The 14,627-nt window shown below is 42.2% G+C and overlaps 2 protein-coding genes across 2 annotated transcripts; one reads left to right on the top strand and one right to left on the bottom strand.

The window, feature by feature from the left end:
• Window positions 1–3,247: 3,247 nt before the first annotated feature.
• F5147DRAFT_769181 (uncharacterized protein) lies at window positions 3,248–4,202 on the top strand (the record flags this gene model as incomplete). Its single annotated transcript, XM_041441028.1, has 2 exons — window positions 3,248–3,398; window positions 3,979–4,202. The coding sequence occupies 2 exons, from the start codon at window positions 3,248–3,250 to the stop codon at window positions 4,200–4,202; spliced, it is 375 nt and encodes a 124-aa protein (XP_041297131.1).
• Window positions 4,203–10,278: 6,076 nt separating this feature from the next.
• On the bottom strand, window positions 10,279–11,298 carry F5147DRAFT_769180 (uncharacterized protein; the record flags this gene model as incomplete). The annotated part of the gene is made up of 1 exon (XM_041441027.1): window positions 10,279–11,298. One exon carries the CDS (start codon window positions 11,296–11,298, stop codon window positions 10,279–10,281), a length of 1,020 nt encoding a protein of 339 aa, XP_041297130.1.
• Window positions 11,299–14,627: the final 3,329 nt, after the last annotated feature.

Raw genomic sequence — 14,627 nt, 5'->3', positions numbered from 1 at the left:
TGCTACTAGAAGAGGATTGCAAAGGTGTGCAATATGAAGATGAAGATATGAGTCACACAGTACACAATGAATCAGAGTAATATCTTGTAAACACTCCCTATTCTCAAAAATGAGAGGAGATCAAACTAAGCCTCTAACACAATCGAATCAACCGAAATATGTGGCTTCGAAACTAACTTCTCTGCTGCTCAGGCACTCACAATGAGTATGACACAGAATCAGAACAGAGTACACCCTCTTGATGTAGTCCTAAAGCAGCCAAGCTCTTAATATTGTTGAATAAAGTGCTAGTCTTATTTGTCGTCCTCCTAATTGTTAAAAATACGTAAATTCTCCCAACAGAAAAGGTATCCTGTGTTTGTAAAGAGAATGTGACGAAACTACAACTAGATGACTGATAACTGTGTACCAGCTAGTGTAATTCAAGGATTGGCTCAAGGTAGGCCTCAGAAGATCAGTATGTTGTGGGAAATGATGACAAAAGAATGGAGGGAATAAACTAATATTCACTCAGATGTTCACACAAATATAGGGTGAGAAATTCAGGAAGATACTCAAATCCTCCTCCCTCTCTCTAAAAGGGGGATGTCTGTCCTCTCAAAGGAAGCTTATTTCAAAAGGGAGATTATCATTATTCAGAGGGGAAACTGGGCCCCTTATATACTACTCTAAATGTGGCTGTGTAACTATCTATTTAATAAAATATGACTCATCCTGACTCATACTGAGTCATAGTTGAAATGTCTCATGATGACTTGTTCACTTCTCAAATATTCCCATCTATCAACTTTCTTCCTTCAGTTTCCTGACTAATCCATCTCATCTTACTAATCCATTTCATCTGACTAAGCCATTGATCACACATGAACTGTTGAAATATTGGAATGCTACTGTAAATATGTTTCAGAACATACAGAAAAAATATGAAGAATTGTAAAAAACAATCATGAGATTGTGAGAGAATGCTGACTAATGTGTTGTGGTATGTTTGGAACTTATTTTTAAGTTGGATAAGTGTTAATTGAATTATTATGTAGTATTATGGGTTTGTTATGTCTGAAAATTACTCAAATCAAATCATAATGTGTTATGGAAAATTGTTAGTAATTTTGTAAAGTATAGCAGAGAATGTCAAAGCTAAAAAGTAGCCATGACCATGCACAAAACAAGTTTGGTGCGTGTCAACGTGATCATATCATTCCCAAGTTCTTAATACACTAATTAATATCCTGCGCATCATCTTGCATCCCTCTCATATATCCACTGCATTCTCTGATGCATCCTCTGTCGCACACTTTGTCACATTCTCTCACACCCTCTTGCACCTCTGTCACACCTCTGTCGCGCCTTCTGTCACATCCTTTCACACCTCTGTTGTACCTCTGTCTCACTCTCTTGCGCCTCTGTCGCACCTCTGTTGCATGTTGCACCCTCTCGCACCTCTGTCGGATCCGTATGTCACGGACTCATCTGTTAAATGAATACAAAGCCCCAGCCTGAGCCTGAGCCCAGCCTGCAATCTGAGTAGGCCTGAGCCCTGGTAAGCTGAGCCCAAGCCCTGGCTTTTGGGCCAAGATGGGCCTTGCACAACACTAATTACACAGTCTCTATGTAACACTTTGGGCAGATTGTCACGTCTGGGGCTTATTTCTTTATCACAGATGATCCTGACAAGCATGTGCCCTGAATAAATTTGTTTTAGTATTCTCTAATAATGTATAACCATCTCACAATATTTCAGAATTATATGTGGAGATCTGACCTTTAGAGCAAGCCTTCTATGTCTCTCACACTGATAAGTTGCCCATAGAACAAGATCTACTTTGGTTTTCTTCAAAAATATATATATATGGCAGTGTGTATTATGTTTAAATGAATCCAGATCTATCATAGATAAGGATTCTGTGCAGAATTACATGTGCTAGAGTCAATGCATGGACTCTTGGGACACAGACTTCTGGGACCATCTAGTGGTTTTTCAACAGGCCAGTGTCTCGACCAGTGGCAGAATGGTGGCAGCTCAGCAAAATCATGCGGGGCTTGAAATTTTACATCAGCTACTTGTTCTGCCTTCAGCACAAGAAGCAAAAAAGAGTGCTTCACACACTTTTTTTAGCTTTTCAGCCTCAGCTGCTGCCTAATAATTCTGAAGGCTCTTGATGAGCATTGTTCCTTCATCACAGGAAGCCAAGGAGGGCTGTGCCCTCCTTTGGCTTCCTGGCCTCAGGCTGCATCCTAATAAATTGTGCATTTTGAAAAAGAGGTACATTTATGAGCAGCATCTCGAAAAAACTCAAAGTACATATAGTACATAAGATCAATCAGTTCTACATTCTTTGAGCAGGATTTTGACAAAGTAAAATTACAAAATATGTAACAATATCATTGAATGTATTTATTTTCCCACCTTCTCTCTCCCATCTCCTTACTGTTTTCAAGTCTCTACATTGTCTTTTTCTTCCTTTTTATTTTTTCATAATCTTCTGTCACTCATTCCTGATTTCTTTTATCTCATATCACCACATATTTGTTTTCTCCCTGTCTGTAATTGTATTATATGTTGTTCCATTATTTGCTGTATATATACATATACTACCATAACAATTACAGTAGGGAAAAAACTCAAATCTATCTTCTCCTACTCAAACACATCTTTTATTATTATTTAATGCCATGTACATATACAGTTATCAACATTATGCTAAGTTCCAACAGGTGACGTTATTTGAGTTGCCACTTGAAATATAAATGAAAACCATGTGAGTTACCAAAAAGAGGTCTATGTTACAAGTAACATCAGTCACGTGGCCCCCCTATCATTTTCCCTTCATCCTCACCCTCACCATCTACCGGCTTGTCCTCCTTTACTGACTTTCCATTGACCGGATCCTCGGGACCATTCACGTCCCTCGCATCGCCTGCCTCTATGCACGTGCACGCACATTCCTCCTTTGATTCGACCACCAATGTGGTCCCACACCTGTGACTCGGTCTGACTCATGCCACCAATGTGGCTTTCCTTTTCTGTTCCCTTCTGACTGCGGATCTGTCATATCCCATATTCCGGACCTACATCCGACAATGTTCCCACGCCTCATCCGGACCTCCGGACCCCCTGTCCATGTCCTTTATCTGTCCAGATGCCTGTACACCCGGATCCCTGTACCTTTGCATATCCACACATCCGGATCCGAAACCCAGACACTCAAATCTGATATCCACCTGCCAGGATCTCCGGATCCGACCTATGCTCCATATCCAAACCCAAACCTTAAATCAGCGCTCATCCCCTTATGGTAATCACCTGTTTCTGGACCCGGACCAATCACTCCCTCACATCCAAACATCTCTGGACATCTGGATCCGACCCGCATCTATCTTCCGTGCCTTTTCCCTTTGTATGTTCCTTCTCGAGTTAGTCTATATTCATTTTCCATACCTCATTTCATTTCCGCCTTTATTTTCCTATGTTCTCATTTCCGTCTTCATTTACTATTTTCCGATAGACTAGTGTTTGACTTTTCTACATCCTCCATCCACAGCCTCGCATAGCTTCGGACTGCGCTGACTGATTCTCCGTTATGTCCTCCATAGTATATAAACCCTGTAGAAACTCCTGTATTTCCTTAGTCTGAATATTACACATATTAGTCCTCGCACTAGACCTCACACTAAGTCCTCATACTAGTTCTAGTCCTCCGACTTAGTCAATATCCATCTCAGGCCTAGGGAGGAATTCCCTAGGCCGGAGCTCCGCTCCTCTGCTCCTCTGCTCCTCTGCTCCTCTGCTCCTCTGATCCTACACTCCTCCGAGTTTCCGGAAGTTCCTCCGGAACTTTCCCGCGGTCCTCCGGACCTATTCTGCTTCGGACTTTGTCCCTGCAGCCTTTCCTCTGTATCCATTCTACTCAGGATTCATCCTGAGTAGCCATTACACATATCTGTACCAGGACAAAACCTCATAGTAATTTCCGGAAGTTCCTCCGGAACTTTCCCGCACCCCTCCAAAAGTTTCTCGCACTCATCCGGATCCGGATAGTCCTTCCGGACTTTCCCGTGCTCCTTTGGAAGTCCTATGGACTTCCTTGGACTTCCTCCGGATGTCATCTGCAATTAAGGGCACATACTTGGGTAAGGGGTGCAGCGCACAAGCTGAAGCCAAGCCCTTTGGAACCAGTCCTACCCTTTGTGCACGGTCTTAACAGGATCCCCGCACGTTGTATTCTTACCGTTGGTCTGTTCCAACGTTTCTCGGTCTCATTCCACATTCGACCATCCATCACTAATCCGGCTCTGTTGCCAATGCACCTATACCATTCTCATTTCCCCTTTACCCTTACCTACTGTGCGGTAGCCTTGCCCTTAACTCTCTCCACTTAGTATAAGTAGTCGGTCATCTTGTATTAGATTCTCTAACTTGAATCTACTCAATCTTCCCTGGAACATACTCCTCTCTGAACGCCCCTTTGGCTTCAGTCTCTAGTATCTTTTCTTAGTTGCTCATCGCGACTAAGTCTATCTCGATCGACCTCATTGTTCAGACAAGACTGTCCTTACTTTGAGTGACTTCATAGACATCTGTCTTAGAAGTCACGTGACACGCACGTACTGTGATCACTGCCGACTCGTCGTTGCCAGTCTCACTTGCCATACCGGATCCTTCTGGTTACGTCACGAACGTTAGCGGACGACACCCCTCTTAGGGCTCCGCATAACAGATCTATTTGAGTGCATAACAGTCTAAGTGAGCTAAGTGCTCATATATGGCCTTTAGCAAAAGCCATGTGAGTGCCCAGCCATTCCTGAAACCCATTATACTTTACTTCTTAGATATTCACTGCAGAAATAAGATCTTAGCCAGACCCTAATCAGAGAGAGATGGTGTGTATAATATGACTCTAAATATTGTAGTGATGGTCCTAGTGCTGGACTCATGTCCTGCAATTTCTACATGTCTCACAGAAGTACTTCTCAACACTCCTTGGCTGTTTTGAATAGTGTTTTAAAGTCTGGTTTGGTCCAGTCTTTTTATTCCCCACAATATCAAAAAGACTGGACTGGACTGATAAAGACCAATATTTTTGGTCTTTTGCAGTCCTACATCCATTTTTAGACTAGTTGCAACCAAAACCAGTCATGTAGAAGTGTATTATTCCTTCCTGCAATTTTAACGGTGCTATATTTGTATTAAACAGTTGAGATTTAAGCGAGATATGAGCATTTTACCAAACTGTGCCCTGTAAGTGAGTCAAATATGAAATATCAAAAAATAAAAGTTGTTACAAGGGTTAGGTGTCTCAATACTAACTGTAGTCATAGCATAGATGAGTCTATCACTTGTCCTACCTTATCAATTGATTATGATTTTGTTTAGATAAAAGCTAAGATACAAGACATCACATGAATTTGTGGGTTTTTCTTGTAAGTCTCATAACTTTATCAAATCTTAATCATTTTACATGATTGGACCACTGTTGGAATCACTGTAGCACTCAGGTCAGCGCTGAGCATGTATCCTGCCAAATTCACTTCGATAACCCACATTGTATTCCCTGACACTCCCTTGACCTTCCGAAAGCTCCACACATTCATCCAAGTCATCTGAAGGCCGTCCATTCATTTCCAAAGCCTATTTTCACTCATGATCCACTGCACCATGACCTGTCTGTGTCCATTTAACTTTGCTGGTGCATTTTCACTTTGTTTGTCTATTATTGAATATGTCATAGGGACAGATACATTATTGGCCTGTTTGAAGCTTTGTTTATTTGAATAGTATGTATAGCAGCATGCCTTGTGCATTATTACATGCATATCTGTGTAGCGACTTGCCTCAAGTCTTATTACATTTTGGATAGTTATCTTGCTACTAGTTTCACCTATGCAATTCCAGATTTTCATGCTGTAGGATATAATCTGGCTTGCTAGCTACCTTGCACTTCACTTCACTTCCCTTGCTACGAGTCATAGTTAGTAGAGTCACTTTCAGATAGTCATACTTCACACAATCAATCTTTTGTTCATTCAGAGTGATTGTTTGGCTTGGCTGCTGCTATTTCGCATCTTGCTGTCTTAGATTTCTTTCAATAGACTTTGCATAGTCATACTTCGGTACTCTCACAAGTCTTATACTTCGACATACTTTGACATACCCGCCATATTCACTTATTTTTCAAATATACACAGAACATTTGAAAAACATAGTATGTTTGAAAAACACAGAGAAGAAAATTAACATTATTGTAAGCTGCTATTTAAAGGACAATAGATGGAAAATATAGCATTCTCCTTGAAGGAACATGATGAATTTTTGCATCATGTCCCACACACAGAAAATCATTGAAACATGAATTACTTTTTTTCAATGTTTTGACAGACAAAATGAGAGGAAAATGCTATCTTCTCAATCAATGTTTTTTGGATGTTTGGTGGAGGAAAATGGGAAAATGCCTACAGTGATATTAATATTTTTGACTGGCTAATACCATGACAGTTTCCTAATGTCAATGTTATTGAACATCTCTGGGAAACTGTTAAGGTCGTGCTCTCGGGGGAATGGATTCGAAGGGCTTTGGCCTCAGCTTGTATGCTGTGCCCCTTTCCCAAGTACTACCCCTTATTTCAGAGACTGAGGATAATGTGCCCAGAGGGTTGGATGAGTATCATAGTAATATCTGGAAGACTTCCAAATATCGGAAACATGTGTAAGGCTAATCCAGACAAGTCTGAACTAGAAACCAACAGAGGATAGACTATAGGAATTGATCCTAAGTCTCAGAGGGTGACAAGAGTTATTTAGACTCGAGTCCAGAGGATGGAAAGAGGACAAACTAAGTTGATATTCGAACTGAGGTACTACAGGACATGTTACAGTCTACTGCAACATCTACAAGAGCCCCCGCTCTGCTAGACTCCCAATGCAGTGGTACGCCGCCAGCACCTAGAAAGACAGCGGTCTGGACCACTGTAGAGATACAACAATTGCTGGACACTACACAAAGTAAGTAGCCAGCAATATAAAAAGTTGTGGTCGTGCACAGCCTAGTCTGCTATACTTGCAAGACAAGTGCATTCGACCCGAGGGGTTTGCTGTATGGTATTAGAATAATCAGTTATAACAAAAGGAAGATAGTCCGAAGCGCGGGAAACAAAGTCTGAAGGTATAATTACGAGTCCGATGTCAAAAATGTCAGGTCCGATGTTTTCGGGTTTCAGGTTAGCAGGTTTGCATTGGGTTGCGTTGGGTTAGCGTTGGGTTTGCGTTGGGAATATAGCGAATGTCGGGGATAGCAAACAGCGGGTTACTGTCAGATGTTTCGGATAAAGAATGGATGATATTGTGGAATCCAACTAAGAACTATGAATATCGGATGACCTCCTCCTACTCGGAGGTAGAAAGGTAAAGTAATAGGTAGGAGGTATGCGAAATATATAGTATCTATGTAGAATTTCGGAGTGCTATAGGCGAAAGTAGTAGCACTGATTTTCGGGTCTGATGTCCTATGTAATAAGACACGATGTACTGTGGACATGTAATAACGCGTTCTACAATGTTAGCGATGTGAAAACAAGTAACTGCACACCTAGTGGGGATAGATACGACAGGACAAGACATAGGGAGGACAAATGCGTGGGAAAACATCGGGTCCGATGCGTGGGAAACGTCGGGTCTGTCGGATTAGCGTCGGGTTTAGCAGGTTAGTGTCGGGTTTAGCAGATAAACATTGGATTGAGCAGGTGAGTGTTGGATAACATCGGGAAGTGGTTATGTGCGATGGGCATTTGACATGCATTGGAAAATAGCTGAATACGAGCCTAGCGCGAGCTCGAGTGCTACACCGCTGTGACACCGCCCCTGGCCTAGAAGGCCTTGTACCTGATCTCCAGAGGCTGTACACCTCATGGACACCTAGACTGGCGCATGTATGCCTCATGCTGCCTCATGTAGATCCGCAGCACCTCTTTGCGCCTCATGGTTGATCAGAGGTTAAGCCTCATGTATCTTATCTTCTTATCAGATCCTCATGGTTAAACCTCATGTATGGCTATCTCTGATAGCATAGATCCATAGATACAGACTGAGCTTGAACCCTTATGTACAGACAGTATATAAGCCGATATATTATTGTATTAGTTCTTTACTTAATCTACTAGGTTGTATCCCAGAAACTAGGTTCATCTTGAACCAGCTTGTCTAAACAACTCGCTCTTTTGAACCTCTGATCGCACTTCTAAGTCGCTCCCCACGCCTTAGCCATATTCTCACTAGACCTTCATCTCGACGAGGCGCCCTACCTTACCAAGATAGACAGAGAGACCTGTCGACCTTCAATCGACCTGTAAGACACCCTTGACACGCTACGCGCTGTAGAGATACAACAATTGCTGGGCACTACACAAAGTAAGTAGCCAGCAATATAAAAATGTTGTGGTCGTGCACAGCCTAGTCTGCTATACTTGCAAGACAAGTGCATTCGACCCGAGGGGTTTACCGTATGGTATTAGAATAATCAGTTATAACAAAAGGAAGATAGTCCAAAGTGCGGGAAACAAAGTCCGAAGGTATAATTATGAGTCCAACGTCAAAAACGTCGGGTCCGATGTTTTTGGGTTTCGGGTTAGCGGGTTTGCGTTGGGTTAGTGTCGGGTTTGCATTGGGAATATAGCGAATGTCGGGGATAGCGAACAGCGGGTTACTGTCAGATGTTTCGGATAAAGAATGGATGATATTGCGGAATCCAACTAAGAACTACGAATATCGGATGACCTCCTCCTACTCGGAGGTAGAAAGGTAAAGTAATAGGTAGGAGGTATGTGAAATATATAGTGTCTATGTAGAATTTCGGAGTGCCATAGGCGAAAGTAGTAGCGCTAATTTTCGGGTCCGATGTCCTATGTAATAAGACACGATGTACTGCAGACATGTAATAACATGTTCTACAATGTTAGCGACGTGAAAATGAATAACTGCGCACCTAGTGGGGATAGATACGACAGGACAAGACATAGGGAGGACAAGTGCGCGGGAAAACATCGGGTCCGATGTGCGGGAAACATTGGGTCCATCGGATTAGCGTCAGGTTTAGCGGATAAACATTGGATTGTGCGGATGAGTGTCAGATAACATTGGAAGTGATTCGTGTGTCTGACATGCATGGAAAAATAGCTGAATACGAGCCTAGCATGAGCTCGAGTGCTACATCTCCTAGGGGCTTTGAATACTGACTGTCCTCAGTCATAAACTTCGTCAATAACCTGAAATGTCAGGTGCATGAAAATCTGTCGGAAATCATAAGAATGCGTCGGATTAGATAGGGGACATGTTGGAGGGAATAATGTTCTGGTTCGAACAAATGTGTTTCCGAATGTCCGAATTCTTCGGCTGATGCGCGGGAAAATCGGGTAAAACAGCGGGGATGTGTGATTGTTTCGGCGTTCCGCAGTATAAGTACCAGGCTGAATGAATCTGATAATGCGAGGTATTTCAAGCATAGGGGAAGTGATGCGAGGGTATGCAAAGTGCAGGAATGTATCCGAGCAGCCGATGTTAGCGCGGGAACTTTCCGAGTGCAAGTCCGAAAATGCACTGATATGCATCTGCTCTTGTTCTGTCATCTTTTTCAGCTTCTCTGCGCAATCTATCACTTTTCTCCATCTGCACAAATATATCCAGTGTGAACAACTCAATGTCCGAGTGTCCAAGTGCAATGTCCGAAATTCCAAGGGTCGGGTCCGATGTTTTGCGAATGTCCGATGTCCGATGTCCGATTTCCCTATGTCCGAGTCTCGAGTTCGTACTATATGTCCCCCACTAGGGTGCTAACAAAAAACAAGAAAAAAATAATCATAAGTGCAAGCAAAACACAAATTTTCGGACATCAAAACAATACTGGGTGCAGAGTACCGTCTGACTTGGTTTCTTCGAGCAACTTTCTTCTTTCTCTTTGTCTGGTTTTCTGATTGTCCGATTCTCTACATAGATAATGGTGCAGGTGCGAGGCTGCGGTGCGAAGGTGAAATGCTAATTAATCGGGTGAGTCCGCACAATGTCCGAAAATCAAATGTCCGAAAATGTCTGTCCGAAATTCTTGTCCGAAATTCTAGTCCTTTGATGGGTATGTGAGGGGGGTATGTGCAAGGAATCTCCAGCCTAATCCTGGGGTAAAACAAGTGATATCGTATGTGCGAAATACCATATGTATATGTCCGAAATTTCGGGTTTCGGACTGTCCGATGTTTTCGGGTGTCATACTACGGTTTCTTCCTGATAGATGATCTTCATCGGCTTTCGTATAGGTCAAATGCGATCCGGGAGTGCGAGGGTCGGCAATACTGGTAGGAGCGATTGACGGGATACTTGTGACGGAATTTTCGGACCTGGTATGAAAAACATCGGGTTAGTGAAACTGTAGCATATACTTTCAGAAAATTGTCGGATATCTTCGGATTGCTTTGGGGAGGTCTTTCAGGGGTTTCGGATGGTGACTGGGGTGTTTCTTTTCCTGACTGGTGCGATATGATCCTACAAAAATAAACATAACCTGTGAATGCTAAAGTGGCAATTGCTGCAAGAACAAAATTGTCAGTGATGTCCGATTGACATACTACTTGTCCAAGTTCATAATCTGAAGCTCCAATGTCAATATCTCTGATTTCTGAATGATCTGATCCGAAATTTTCGGGTATATCGTGTCCTAGGAGCTTTAGCTCTATACTCTGTGTTTCGGATGTCAGTACATTAGTTTCAACGGTCTCAACAAAGGTCTCTGAATTTTCCGAAGCTGAATTGATATGTCCGAAGATCATGTCCGAAATTTCGGGTGCATCAGACCCGAAAATCGGGTTGGCAGAAACTACAATGGAGTATACTGCTTCAGATACTTCAAGTTCTTCAGATTTGGTGTGGGTTTCAGAGATGGTTGCAGATTCGGAGATCTTCTCTTGAACTTTGGATGCTTCTGGTTCTTGGGAACTGTGCATTGGGTCGGACATCGGGTCCGGACTTTCGGGTCGGACATATCGTCGGCCTATTTCTGGGTACAAGTCCAAAATCGTGTTAGCAAAATCTTCGTAGTTGTTACCAGTGCATTCTTCGCAAGTTTGCCATAGTTCTCTTTCATTGTAGTCCATATACTTCAAGGCATACTTAATCCGAATATTTTCGGGTAAATCAGCGTGTTGTCTGAGCTGGTCTACTGTGTTCAAGAAGTCTAGAACTTCATACGGGTTACCTGAAAAACGCGGGGCTAATCGGGAATTGGCTATTGGCATACTGTGTGTGTTTCGGGTTGCGTCCATGGTGCAGGAAATGTCGTAGTCAAAATACAAAAATGTCGGGTGCGTCGGATCCGAAGATAGGGGCTTTGGGTCCGAAAATCGGGATGTCGGAAACGGCGGAATGACCTAGATAACAAAAATCAACTAAACCAAAGAAACCCCTCGCAGTGGGCTCCAGTTGTAGAGATACAACAATCGCTGGGCACTACACAAAGTAAGTAGCCAGCAATATAAAAATGTTGTGGTTGTGCACAGCCTAGTCTGCTTATACTTGCAAGACAAGTGCATTTGACCCGAGGGGTTAGCTATTGGATTGGTCTGTAGTTAGTGAAATGATAAAACAGTCAAAAGTCCGAGCACGGGAAACAAAGTCCGAAGGTATATCTATGATGTCCGATGCCAAAGCGTCGGGTCCGATGTTTTCGGGTTTCGGGTTAGCGGGTTTCAGGTGCGGGTTTAGTGGGTTAGCGGGAAGGGCGATAGCGAACGTCGGGAAAGCGAGCGGTATGCGGATATATGATAACGGCGGGTATTTCGGACAGAAAGAGCGGTAATATTCGCAATGTCAACTAAGAACTACGAAATATTGGGTTTGACCACTAAGTATCGGGGAACAGCTCCCTACTACTTGGATAATGAAAATACTCGTAGTCAGTCCAATATATATATAAGTACGTAGAAATCCGGAACCTTATAGGCGAAAGTAGCGGCCGACGATTTCGGGTCCGAAGTACATGTAAACTAACATGAGGCGCTGTGGATGATGGGAAAACATGTAATAGCGCTTGCTACGATGTGAGTAATGTGTGAAATAATCAACTACTCACCTAGTGGGGCTAGCAAGACGGGACGGGACACGGATAGGGCAAGAGCGCGGGAAAATATCGGGTCCGATGCGGCCAAAACGTCGGGTCCGCTTGTCAAAGCGTCAGGTTTGCGTCGGGTTGTGTGGGTTACATTAGAAAGTGACGGGCATTGAACGTGTATCGGGAAATCAGTGAATACGAGCCTAGCGCGAGCTCAAGTGCTACAGCACGACGGTCCATTCAGACCAGTGTTGAGAAGACCTATCCTAGTCGTAACAGGACATATACAAGAGTTTATATACTAAGTGACTAATGGAAAGATCAGTAAGCAAGGGTCTGAGGCTATGTATGAAGTATAAGCAAAGTCTATCAGTAATGAGCATTGCTCATCAATCGAGAGTCAGAAATTAAACACAGGTTTATGGATCAGTAAGAGTAGTGGAAGTAAGCATAACCAAGAAGCTGGGAACAAGGAATACCATATAGAGAAATAAGCTGTGTTAATGTGATATGAACAGGAAATGGATTCAAAAGCTTTATTGGATCTTGGATCAGAAATAGTGTAGCACTCGAGCTTGTGCTAGGCTCATATTCAGCTATTTTCCCATGCATGTCAAATACCCATCACACACGAATCACTTCCCAATGATATCTGACACTTACCTGCTCAATCCAATGTTTATCTGCTAAACACGATGCTAATCCACTAATCTGACACTAATCTGACAAAACCCGATGCTAACCCAACAAAAATGTCCTTCCTATGTCATGTCCTGTCGCATCTATCCCCACTAGGTGCGCAGTTACTTGTTTTCACATCACTAACATCATAAAATGTGTTATTACATGTCTGCAGTACACCATGTCTTATTACATAGGACATCGGACCTGAAAATCAGCACTACTACTTTCGCCTATAGCACTCTGAAATTCTACATAGACACTATATATTTTGCATACCTCCTACCTATTACTTTACCTTTCTACCTCCAAGTAGGAGGAGGTCATTCAATATTTAGTAGTTCTTAGCTGAATTCCACAAATATCATCCTTTCTTTATCCAAAACACTCAAAAACATCCGACATTCGCTATCCCTGACATTTGCCATATTCTGGACGCTAACCTAACACAAACCCGATGCCAACCCGATGAAACCCGCTAACCTGAAACCCAAAAACATTGGACTCATAATTATACCTTTGGACTATCTTTCTTTTCATATAACTGATTATTCTAATACCTTATAGCAAACCCCTTGGGTCGAATGCACTTGTCTTGCAAGTATAGCAGACTAGGCTGTGCAAGACCACAACAACATTATATATTTGGCTGAGAGTTTATCTACATGTTCCCTACTCAGCCATTGTTATATCGTTACAACGGATTTGTCCATCAGATCAGATCGGATTTAGGGTCCATTTGTACAGAGATACAGGGGTCTCAATGTGGATGTGTGGAGGTGCAGGAATCCGGTGTAGGGACTGATTTCTGGCTAGGCTTATAGAGACTGTTTTACTCAGTGTTATATTTGCACCTTAGCTTACATAAGAAGTTATCTGTTCACTAGTTACCAGTATGAGTCTGAGTCTTCAGTAAGTTTCTATCATATTTCCTCTCCTCTGAGCCTTGAGCCTGGTCCAGAAACCCTTTAGGGTTGAATAGCAGCTAGGTTCTGTAAGACCCAACATCATCATTAGAATTGTTGTACCCACACCAGGTGTATGGGGATCTAAACAGATAGAGGACTGGAGACATGGACAAGGAAGGGGTCCGGAGGTCTGGATGAGGCGTGGGAACATTGTCGGATGTAGGTCTGGAATGCAGGATATGACAGAAACACTTAAGAAGAAGCTTTAAGCTGATGAAACTTATTCTAAAAGAGTATAGAAGCTATGAGAAAAATAATAGTGGAATGGAGAAATATTATAGCAGAGGATTGCTAGAAATTGATTGAGAGTATGCTAGAAGGATAGAGGCAGCAATTAAAGCTAAGGAAAGGTCACACAAAGTACTAGAATATCTGATTATTACTGTAAAATACTTAAGTCAAAAAACTGCCTGTATAAGTTATTATTTATAAGCCTTATATCTTTGTCATGTCTTTACTAATTCTCATAAAATAGTGCTAAAATGGGGGCCCTGAAGTAGTACTACAATATGGTACCAGAATGTTCTTAAGGTGCTTGTGTATTCTTACACAATATCATAGATAGTAAAAAATATGAAAACATATAAAAAGTTTTTTGAGCCACTATATGATACTTAAACTGAGTTGCCTTTATAATCTTGCCTCTTATTCTACTAGTACAGATCAATTGTTTTGATCAGGAATGCTTAAATTAGACAAAAAATCAATGTGCTCATGTGCTATCAATAGAGTAGCAAATAATAAGCAGAATAGTGAGCACTGTCAGCTGCTGGTATCAAACTTATGGCTAGACAGATAGGTATATTGATATGCAGCAATTATGTAAGCCAAGTTATGGCTCAAGTACTCAAGTTGATTAGATGATATTCTAACCTTTAACTATGCTCAAGTGCAT

The sequence above is a fragment of the Suillus discolor genome (genome assembly GCF_016758755.1).
Source record: "Suillus discolor strain FC423 chromosome Unknown F5147scaffold_7, whole genome shotgun sequence".
Classification (NCBI taxonomy): domain Eukaryota; kingdom Fungi; phylum Basidiomycota; class Agaricomycetes; order Boletales; family Suillaceae; genus Suillus; species Suillus discolor.
Note: the sequence above shows the minus strand (reverse complement) of the source record. Positions and strands in the feature narration are given on the sequence as shown.